General features: G+C 43.2%; 1 protein-coding gene across 1 annotated transcript; it reads right to left on the bottom strand.

The window, feature by feature from the left end:
• On the bottom strand, window positions 1-1,915 carry jun (Jun proto-oncogene, AP-1 transcription factor subunit). The gene has a single exon (XM_017406882.3). The coding sequence runs from the start codon at window positions 1,663-1,665 to the stop codon at window positions 697-699; it is 969 nt and encodes a 322-aa protein (XP_017262371.1). The 5' UTR covers window positions 1,666-1,915; the 3' UTR covers window positions 1-696.
• Between the last annotated feature and the right edge of the window lie 9,554 nt (window positions 1,916-11,469).

Below are 11,469 nucleotides of genomic sequence, written 5' to 3' on the forward strand. Positions count from 1 at the left end.
TTGCTTCATTTCATCTGGTTTATTTCCTTAAATATTGATTAGCTTCTGAAGTGCTCAGAAATAAAGAAATAAAAAAACAATTATACGGTTTTCTTATAAACAAATAGTAAACATAAGTACTCCAAGTTGATCTTATATACATATAATAATAATAAAAATAATAATAATACAATAATGAGTGAAACCCCATTAAACAGCTTTAGAAAAAAACAAGTAATTCTCGAAGCTTTTCATTTCTTACAATTAAGAAAAAGGTTTTGTACTGTAACTCAGAGGTCGGCAGCATTTGTTACAACTTTTAAAGCCGCTCAGCGCTGAAAACACGCCCGAGTTTGGCTACAGCAAGAAAAAAAGTCTCTGTTTCAGGCTCTTCAGTCCAAATACTGAACCTCTCCTTTGGTGGTGATGATAAAGTCCATGCAGAGCTGGGGATAAATCAAGAAAACTTCAGTCAGTCTTGGTTCTGTAAAGAAACACAGAAAGTCCTCTTTGGTTCCACTGTCACTGTCCCGAGCCCATCTCCAGGAGGACGCGCCACCGCGGGGCCCCCTGCCACTTCAGGAACCTCACTGCGGGCCCCCAACCCCTCAGGTCCTGCCACATCAGCCCAAATCCCGCCGTGAGGTTCTGGGGAGACGCACTGCCACAGGAAGCGTCCGTTTCCTTCAACTCACAGTCTCTCCTCTCCCCGCCGCCTCAGAAGGTCTGGAGCTGCTGCGTCAGCATCAGCTGGCAGCCGCTGTTGACGTGGTTCATCACCTTCTGCTTCAGCTGGGCCACCTGCTCCCGCAGCATGTTGGCGGTGGACGCCAGCTCCGAGTTCTGGGACTTCAGGGTCTTGACTTTCTCCTCCAGCCGGGAGATGCGCTCCAGCTTCCTCTTCCGGCACTTGGAGGCAGCGATGCGGTTCCTCATGCGCTTCCTCTCCGCCTTGATGCGCTCCTGGCTCTCCATGTCGATGGGGGACAGAGGTGGGGTCTCCCCGGGCATCTCCGGCACGGTTTGGGGCTCCTCCTTGAGCGCCGCGAGCCGCGGGAGCGCGGCGGAGGACGGCTGGCCGTAGACGGGAAGCTGAGGCGGGGCGGCGGGGAAGGACATGGCCGGGGCTGAGGTGGTGTAGCTCGGCGCCGACACGGTGCTGATGGCCGGGTTGAAGGTGTTCAGCTCCTCGTAGACCGGCGAGTCGGAGCGCATGGCGGCGGCGTTGTTGGCGTAAACAGTGGCCCCGGCGACAGAGGCCGTGTTGACGCTGGTCTGGGGAGCCGAGGTGACGCTGGTCGTGGCCGGCATGTGCTGGTGGTGCAGCTCGGCCAGGGCTCGGACGAAGCCCTCCGCGAAGCCCTCCTGCTCGTCGGTGACGTTCTTCGGGCACAGGAACTGGGTCGGGGTCGGGGTGGTGGTGATGAGCCCGTTGCTGGACTGGATGATGAGCCTCTCCAGCTCCGGGGAGGCCAGCTTCAGCAGACCCACGTCGGGGGAGGAGAGGATCTCGCTGGCCTTGGCGCGGAGGTGAGGTTTCAGAGAGCCCGCCGGGTCGGACAGGTTCAGTGTCATGTTGTGTTTCAGCGCTTTGGGGTTGCTGCTGTAGCCGTAGCCGGCGGCGTCGTGCTGGGAGAAAGCGTTGAGTGAGTCGTCATAGAAAGTAGTTTCCATCTTGGTATACATAGAATAATAATAATTAAAAAAAAGAAGAAAAAAAAAGTGCAGCAAGAAGAAAGTCCTCTCTGTGAGTGTCCGTGAAAAAGTCCCAAACTTTCAGCGCGGACTTGTGCTGACAGGAATCTGAACTTACTTTTTCCCCCCGCTGCTGGTCAATAATGTTCACGGCTTTAGCCTGAGAGTGTGAGCCTCCAGCAGCGTGTCAGCTCCGCTCCTCTCTGCCTCCGTGTGTTTATACACTGTACGGCACGCAGCGTGGAGGCTAACCTTATCTGCTGCCTCTGCCTCGCTAAAAATAACCATGATGTCACGGCGGGGCTCTGCCATTGGCTGGGGGGCGTGGTGGGAGGCGGGGCCCGAGCCGCCGATAAGGCGCGTTGCCTAGGCGACCACCCAGAAGATTCTCAGTCTCGCGGTGGATTGTGGGATGAGGTAATGCAGCGAGGCGAATGCGTGAGCGCGGTGCATTGTGGGATGACGTATTGTTTTTGAATATCTGGTTACCCGCTCTTTGCTGTCAGTGGCGGGAGAGAAGCGCCGCTGCTGCATCTGTCCTGATTATTACTGAGCTGTGAAACAGTTATTAAACACTTCTGTCAGTGAATAAAATACTTACCTTTTCATTCTAATAAAAAGCTCTAAATTGCCTTTTAAATATGCACATATTCTATTCTTGTTTCAACTTGAAAGTAAAATAAACACCTAGGATTCCTTGAAGAAATGCATATCTCCCACCACTCTTATACTAAGATCAATAATCATAAGAGAAAGGATGTAATTAAAGCTGTTTTTGTCAAAATTTGCAAATACCTTTATGCACAATCTCACTCGATTTTGCAATATCTCACTTAACGTGTTAGGGCTTGCAGTATGTGTTGCAAATGACTCTCATCTACTACCACACAAAAGCTTGACTCGATATCTGTAAAACTTAATGTAATATAGTCAGTTTTGTGTTTGCTGAGGTCGCTTAGCTGTAGTGGTCATCTTAATATGGGCCAACTCCTAAAGTTAATGAGTCGTAGATGTACGTCCAATGATTGCTTTCTGAGATTTTTACTAAAATCTGTCCAGGGGTTCGTGAGATATTTTACTAACAGATTGACGTTAACAGCTAATGCAAAAGTTTTAAGCAAAGATCTGGTGAAATGAGTTTAACTGAAAACCTTTATGTCATTTCATTTCTTATTTTGGGGTAGTCTATTTTGGGCCCTTATAATTTGTCTTGTATACTCCAACAATTATACACAGATACGCTTACAGCACAATGCCCGCCACCTTGCTTGCCTAAGATTGAAACTATGATGTTGGCATAATCTATTAGCGCTTGGGGTATGTGTTGAAGGGGATTCTCAGCTACAGCCACACTAAATTTTAGCTCAGTATTTGTAATAGTATCTGAGTTTTAGCCATTGTTTTGTTTGCTTAGGTTAGTTAGGTTAGTAGTGGCAGCCATCTTGAATTACGTTGATTCCAAAAGTTAATCAGTTTTACCTGAACGTCTTTCTGAGGTTCATTGAAGTCTGCCTGATGGTTAATGAGATAATTGCAACAGACAAAGGCAATGACATGACTGCCCATGCCTTTCATGGAGGCAGATAATAAAATTGTATAATAATAGCAGCAAAGTTTCACATTAATTGTTGCAAGTCATAAAAATAATTATCTTTAATGGATAAAATGAGTGTAATCGTCATTTACACCGCTAATGTTGTAATTATACCCTTATTTAATTGGCTTATTAGCCATATTTGAGAACTTCAGCTATATCTGAAGTCTGACACTCTTGTTTTGTAGGTCAGAAGCTGAAAGGTTTGAGCACTACTTAAACCGGATCTTCCAGATTTAAAAACGCCTGCATGTGAGTTTATTCGTTAGCAACACTTTTTTCTTCTGCGAGTGTTGGAGCTAGAGCTAGACATTTTCTTGTCCTCATGAAAGCACATTTCTATTATCCTTGGCAGGTTGTGTAATTAGTGTAGTGAAGTACATTGTCCCCTGGCCTTTGGTCAGAAATCACCGGTGGTTTAATGGCGGGAGGTTAACCGGTGTCTGACGTGTTCGACCACACTCCCACTGTCTGGGTCATCCGTTGCCCTGCCATCTTTACTGCCTGCTCTCTCTAGCACATCCAGTCTAAATATGTCCCCCCTCTTGTGTGTCGAGTAAATCAGTCGTGTGGCGCTGGCTGGCTGGCTGGCTGGCTCAGAGAGGCACCCAGGGAAGATGAACCGAATCATAAAGCACCAGCATAGTCTGACTTTTTATTGCTGCTAATGCTGCCTTTATGCACTGCTGTAAGTGTCAGACTGCGGCCGTCAATAATCCAATCTAGCTTTAACTTAACTGATCTTACGCTGGTTTCTGACAAGATTTAAATCCGCTAAAAGGCACACAACAGGAACAAGACAGTCGTATCGTTACATATTTCTTCTTCGTTCACTTTGTCATCATTTCATGACCGTCACTCTGGGGATAAAACAGGAGAAAGCACAACTTCGGACGCTTGCTTGTTCCACTGCCACATTCTGAAATATTGATCTTTTTTTTTTGGCTCATTCATCTGTTCATTACCTGTTTTTATCTAAAATAGAGCACATGAAAGAACCATAGATGGTCCAGTGCCCGGCAGCTGACAGCAGGGATCCACATGTAAGGCTTCACACCCTGTCCTGAAAAAACAAATAAAGGTAAAATACACAAATTTAAAGTTCTATTCAGTAGCTATAACTCAGATAAAACTTATTCATTGTCATTTTTTTATTACTTTCATATATATATTTCAAAATGGTAATTAACCCAGAACTTTATGATGTTTCATTATGGCTGTGTCAGAGTGAACTAAATGTTCTTCTCTTTCTCAGTCTTGCAGGTTTTAAAAGGTAACCACAGCATGTTAGTTTTCCAAAGTCATTTTATGTTTGGAAATCTTGGAGCAATTTATCATACAGGAACCCTACTGTTTAAGTCAGTATTTACTGTGAGGGGAGGATTTCCTGCTGTTTTCTGGTTCAAGGCCTGGATGCTTGGTCCACACATGCAGTACTTTGTTGTTTTTTTTACTGGACCACTTTGTGTGCATTGTCTCGTATAAAATTTTTACAACCTCTAAACTGGATAGTTGGACATTTAACTGGGTTGAACTTGTTCGCAGACTCTTGTGTCGTTGTTTTTTTATGTGTGAAAAGGTGCCATTTATTTAAACGAGCGAACACAAAGTTTTATTCTGTACATCACAAAACGCAGACTCTTACTTTCCTGTCGCTGCATTTGAAGTTTTGTATTTTCAAGATAAAGAATCTGCACGCTAACGCAGATGCATGTTTATCTTCAGCATTGTTTTCCTGCTCAGCTGCATCCTGACCTGACGTGGGACACGCCGGCCTTCTAAGTTGTCAAGTCTTTAGCTTTTTCCTCCCACCAGCAAACTCCTGTTGATTTCTAAACTTTTTTCCCTCATCATCGCCTCTTCCTCGCTCCCTTTTTTTTCACCTCTTTCACTCCCTTCCACACTGAAGTTACTCCTGCACTTTTATTCCCTCTGGACTTTTCCCAAATGTCCTTCTGTTCTATCTCCCACACAATTTGCCTTCTTCTTATCTTTCTCCTCCTCCTTCTCTCTTGCTCTCCTTCTCATCTTACTCCTATCAGTGGCTGTCCAGGCAGCAGGATTTCCCTTGTGACGGAAACAGGCTGTGGCCTTATTGTATTGTTTCAGCCGTTCTTTTCAGTAAAATCTCAGACTGCTGCTAATGCCTGTATGAAACTTCTAGGTCATTCAAAGCTATCCCCAAAACAGATGAAAACCGCAAGCAAAAAGCCAACGAAAATTGAAGCAGCAAAGCAAACATTTGTGTTTTCATGTAGGACTGAATGTCGAGGCAGGATTGTTGAATGAGAAACAGAGAGACAAACCATTGGACGCTGGGACAGTGATCACACATAGTGGTCTTACCCAGTGTGGAAGACTGTTATTTCAGCTGTTTTGTGAAGGAAGAAAATGCACCCAGATGTGTGTCTTGGACTGGACTTTAGACATAAACACACACATTTTGCTGTATGTGTGTGTGTGTATAAATGTTCTGGGTCCACATATAAAGAAAGCTGGCAGTTTGAATTTGATTTACAAATTTATTTACCAATTACAGTTTTACAGATGTATTCACATACCCAGGCAGCTATCACCATTATTAGAGTACAGTACAAGTAAGCTAATAACATCCAATTACACATACAGATATATACTAATCGGCCATAAAATTATGAACAAGTGTGAGTGTCCAAGTGGTATTCAGACAGCTCCATTAGATTATCGGGATCCCTTGGACTGAGAGGTGAGGCTGCTGTGGAGTGGGCTTTTCCCAGATATTATTTGATTCCACTGGTTCAATAACTGGGAAGTTTAGGTCAGACAGACATACGTTTGTTTACATATCGGTGTCATATTGTTATGGCTCATCAGTGTATGTAGTGAATAGAAGAAAAAAACTTCTTCAAGTGTTAGTCCGTTAAGGTGAACCAAACCTGATGCTGTGTCAATAAATAATAAAAAGGTAGATCGAGTCAGGCAACGCAGATGTTTATATATGTATTTATCTTTTAATGGAGAACACTGTCAGGATTTGGGGGTCTGGGTTTTTTGTATTGAGTTTATTGTTTCTTTAATTTTGTTATTTGGTTCCTGCGTTTAGTTTTGTCAGTTGATTTTTCGCTCCCTGTGCCCTCTGTGCTCTTGTCATACTCTCTTGTCCTCAGTCAATCATTTGTTTACCTGCCACGCCCATCTACACCTGCCCCGAGTTTGTAATCACTCACCTGTGCCCACTTCTCCTAATTTCCCGCAGGTTTTAAAACCTGGTCATTTCCCTCACTTGTCGCTGGTTCATTGTGTTTCTCTTATGTGGTTTCCCTTGTGTCTCGCCCCTCGTGTTCCTGGAATCCTGTTTTGTTATTTTGTTTAGTTGCTGCCTCGTCAGCCTTTGTTTTCCTTTTGTAAATAAATTTGTTTTACTTTTGAGTTCTACTTTGTCTGTCTGCATTTGGGTCCGACCAACTCTACACCAACCATGACAGATATAGTATGAGTTTGGTGTTTATCCCATTTATCCATGATCGTACTTCTTAACAAGCCATGTAGCAAGGAGAGCGTCAGTAACTACGGAGCCCACAGGTAGCTGCAGCAACAGCAGTAGCAGTAGCAGATATACACTGAGGCAGGAAGTCTTCCAGCCAGACTGGAAGTGTGTTTCCTATATGTTTCTGTGGAGTGTGAGGCATGTCATTGGTGAAGCAGCAGCTTGAGTTGAGCTCGCAGGCTTTACTACATCCGAATGAACACTTTTGGAACATAAGTTAACACAATTTTATCAAATACAACTAGACATAAAGTTGGGGAGGACTGGTCTACATAATTGGAGCATTTTAGAGGAAGGATTTATTTCACTATTTAGAACAAATGAATGTTGGAAAGAAAGAACTAAGAAACTTGGAGGCCATTTTAGGGCGGTGAACACCTTACTGCCTATGTAGGACTTCTTTTAGGAGAAAAAAAGGAACTCAGCTCAAAGTTGGCGAGGTCCCAAAAACCTACAGGGTGAGTCTAGAAGCTAATTAACAAACCTATCAGAGGCAAAGCGCAGAACAACAGACTACTACTGTCTCCAACATTGGCATTAAGTGGTATGAAATGTGAAGCCAAAAACTGCAGTTTGTTGAATGGCCACTTGAGACTGATTCCAAAACCGAGTCAATCCCAAAAGGCTTTCAATAAAAAAAGGCTCAGCTTTACAGCAGGAATATAAACTGTTTACAGTCTGGCACAAGTCTCCATAGCTTATATTTCTGTTCATGCGATCATGAAGTTTTTAAAAAACTTATCTGTTTAAGCTTATGTTTACACTGCTGCGCTGAGTAACAGGTGTGTGCTGCGTCACCTCCCAGTAAAGCTGCATAATGTCTCGGTATTCTCAGTTATAGCCTTCCCTTGGACATGAGATCTGTAGTTACTAATTGGTTTGCCCTTACTTGCCGAATCCTCAGCTGGATTTGCTTTTGTTTTGGAACATGAAAAATGGTGCAAATCCCAGTCACAGTGAAAGTCTGTGGGCTCCTACTAAACACTGAGAGGGTTGCTTCATATTTTTGTTTCTGTAAGAGTTTATGGTACCTAAGACTACAGTCACACTTTTTTCCCACGTACTGTATACTGGTATATTTTTAAATTCTTTTCATGTGAGTCGAAATGTGATGACATGAAGAGTTTATGATTTGTATAGGGTTTCTGGGCAGGAAAGTTATAGTGTACTATGATGTAAACATGCTGTATGCTATGCTGCCATGCTGTAATTGTCTTTTTTTTGTTGCTGTGGTGGTTTGTTCTTATGCATGATGTTGCTGAAGTGTATGTGTGGGATTTACCAGCATGTTCTTGGTCTTATATTGGTAAACATAATGGGACCAAAAACAGCCTGAATTCAGTGTTGTGTAGTTGTTGTTGGTATTCTTACAACTCCACATATTCTCCCACAACGCATCACCAACCATGTGTCATTGTGAACAATGTTGTATTTATATGGCACATATTCCAAGAATTAGTAATTTGACGTTTTTGTTTGTCATTTTCTGTTAAAGCCTCATCTTGTTCCTCGTGTTCTCATTTTTATGTTTTTATCCTTGACCAGAGCCTTTGCCTTTCATTCTTCATTGCTGTTTTTTATTTGTCCTGAATTCTGTGGAAAGCAGACACTAACACACCTCTTCACACACACACACACACACACACACACACACACACACACACACACACACACATGCACGCGCTGACCCATTGTTAAACCACTTAAACCAGACTAATAAACTGAAGCCATTCTTTAAATGAATAAGGAAAGACATGGGTAAATGACAAATGTCCCTCGTTCCCTTGTGGATTTATGACATGGCGTAAAGGCAAGAATCACTGAGTTTGATTATTACACACTCAGACACTGAGTCTTTGGAAGTGATGGCTCTTTGTTCCAACAGTAGAATGAGTGTTTGATGCCCGACTTTGACAGGCTTGTTTCGGGCATCGTTTTAATTAATTTGCCCATAAAATCAACAGTGATTTCCAGCAGCCTCTCTGGCTCCCGCGGACACATAAGACTTTATTAGCTTTGACAATTAATCGCCGCTAACTACCCAGACTAATCTTGGATTTATTGGTCAGAATCGTATAGAATATCGATTGGCTCTCCCTCGTTTTGACCCTCTCATTGCACCGTAACTCACTCACAAGCGTACAATGACATCATTGGAAGAGGGCGGGAACAGTGCAGGTTATTTTCTGTTTCAGGCCACAGATGCTCTTTTATCATGGCCAAAGCCAGAGAGCACCCCCCCCATCCCCCTTATTTAAAGGCTCCCATGGACTGGGATTTGTATGTTTGCGGGGTTGCTTGTCTGCATTCATTTTTATTTGTTGTCTCAAAGTAATTCAATCTGCCAGAGTGAGCCTGGGCCTCATTATGTAAATTAAATAACCTCATCTGAAAAGCAATGCGGAGTGAGCAAGACTTAGCACAGGAACACATAAGCTGGCACAAAATAAGCAAAAAGACACACACACACACACACACAGACAGGCAAAGTAAATGGCCTTTTTGACTCTGCACTGCTGGTTGTGTGTACGTATGTGTAGTATATGAGTGTGTGTGTTCGTGAGGATGCACTCAGGGACCTGTATGAGTCCTCAGCTGCCTTTGCTCTGCCTGTAACAGCGAGGTGAGTGTGTCACCAGGGAAAATGATCGATAGCTATTAAAACCCACCAGAGCCTCAGTCCAGATGGAGGACTATTTGTGTGTGTCCATGTGTGTGTGAGTGTTCAGCCATGATCAAGCACTGTGTTTGTACAGGTGGGACACTATAAGGCGGCAATGCTAACCTGTTCCACTCCATTTACCTCTGCAAGTCGGGGAAACTTACCAACCGCACAAAGTGTGTGTGTGTGTGTTTTTGTTTTAGTATGTCTCTGCATTCACTTGTGTGTTTGTGTGATTTGTGTGTGCAAGTGTGACTGGGAGGTTGTCAGCGTGTGTTTGGACTTGCTGGTTATTCTAGCCTGGCTTTTCAGAGGCAATAAAAAAAGTGAAGCGAAGGGTGAGGCAGAGGGGGAGGGCGGGAGGAGAGTGACAGGACCGAGCGATTGTTTTAAACTGAATACTAGTTTAAGACTCTGGGTGAGATGAAGGCCAAAAGAAAGACGAATGGAAGTTTGTTCTCTTGAATGTGCTGAAGAGGACACAGTGTGACTTGGGGCGTGGTGATAATTTTGCTTAGATTATATTCTGGCTTTATGGGACATATAATCAGTACATCTGAACTGGATCTGTCAGAATGCAGTCCTATGAAACAAGAGATGTGCAACAGTAAAAAGCTGCTTTCTTCTCATCTTCTTAGTTACTTTTTGCTATGCACGCATCTGTAAAATCCAATACATGAACATCAAGAGTGCCAAGATCCTGCTCACAACCGTCCTCTGAGACGGCCATGAAACCCGATCATAGATCAATATTTAGTGGTGGTGTGACTGCATGGGAGGAGGCTCAGAATTTAATGATTGTCAAGCTGTTGAACTGTGGATCATTTTAACTTCTGGAGCTGGGGAGACATCAGTTACATGTAACACATTTAGAAAATTTAAGGCCCAGCATTATTTCTGACTGCATATCACCTGCCCCCTTTTTTACCAGAGTTTTGAAATAAGATAAATCTATCTTATAAAAGATGGAGTTTAAGTCTTTTTGGCTACCTTGAATCAGGTTGACTTCAAAAGGTAATCAGTAGTAGATGAAATCCACTTTCTGAGAGTTTCATTAAAGACCATTCACTAGATATTTGTTAACACAACAGACAAACACATGCACACACGCTCAGGCAACTACACTATTGCTTGATGACTGGATGAACTAAGTTTGGAAATTATCTTTTGTTTTAAACTCCAACCATCCATCCATATATCCATTTTCTTTTCCCGCTTCTCCACGCAGAGTCACAGGGGAGGTGGTGCCTAACTTCTGCGTTCATAGTGAGAGAGGTGGGATACACCTTGGACAGGTCGCAAGCCGATCACAGCGCCCACCAGCTGTTTGAGATTGAAGATTTGGATTTATACAGAGACCGCCCTTTTATTATATACCTTTTCATTGTTAATTTATTTTCTCACACAGCAACAAAATCTTTAGATTTTTCTCTTTCATGGTTATTCCAGTGATGAACTATTATGATTGTTGAAGGTATGGCTTAAATTTGTTCTGCATGTTGTAAAGTCATGCATCGTGACTTGGTCTGCTTTGCTCTCATAACTGATTAAGGCGTGATGTTTAAATAAAAGAAATTTGAACTGGTCTGTTCTTGGCCTAATTGTGTTATGAGCTATTTGTATAGAAATAGAGTAGGCTGTGTGGTGCTGTCAGTTTACTACACATCCACTTGCCATTGTTGCCTTAGAGCTAAAAGTACTTTCTCTGCAACTGCAACCTGTTTTGCAGATGGGTGTGTGTTGGGTGTGTGGGGCGTTGGGTAGGGTAGAACTGTTACGGTAGGTGTGCTTGGTCACTGAGTTCATCAGATCAAAATGGAAGGTGTGACTGAAACATCCATGACCAAACAGTTTGGACACAGATGCTGAATTTGAAGTTTGCGAATAAGAGCTAAAATAGTTCAGTAAATCAGTTAAAATACTTTGTGTTTATGGCTCCCTGGGCAAACGAGCCATGAGTGCAGAGAGCTGTTCCTACATGTGGACGGGATTAAACTTTGATTGTTGCTTTTG

The sequence above is a fragment of the Kryptolebias marmoratus genome, linkage group LG24 (genome assembly GCF_001649575.2).
Source record: "Kryptolebias marmoratus isolate JLee-2015 linkage group LG24, ASM164957v2, whole genome shotgun sequence".
Taxonomy (NCBI): Eukaryota; Metazoa; Chordata; class Actinopteri; order Cyprinodontiformes; family Rivulidae; genus Kryptolebias; species Kryptolebias marmoratus.

Coding starts and splice junctions, on each gene's coding strand:
- jun (XM_017406882.3), bottom strand. CDS start 1,665: ATGTATACCAAGATGGAAACTACTTTCTATGACGACTCACTCAACGCT.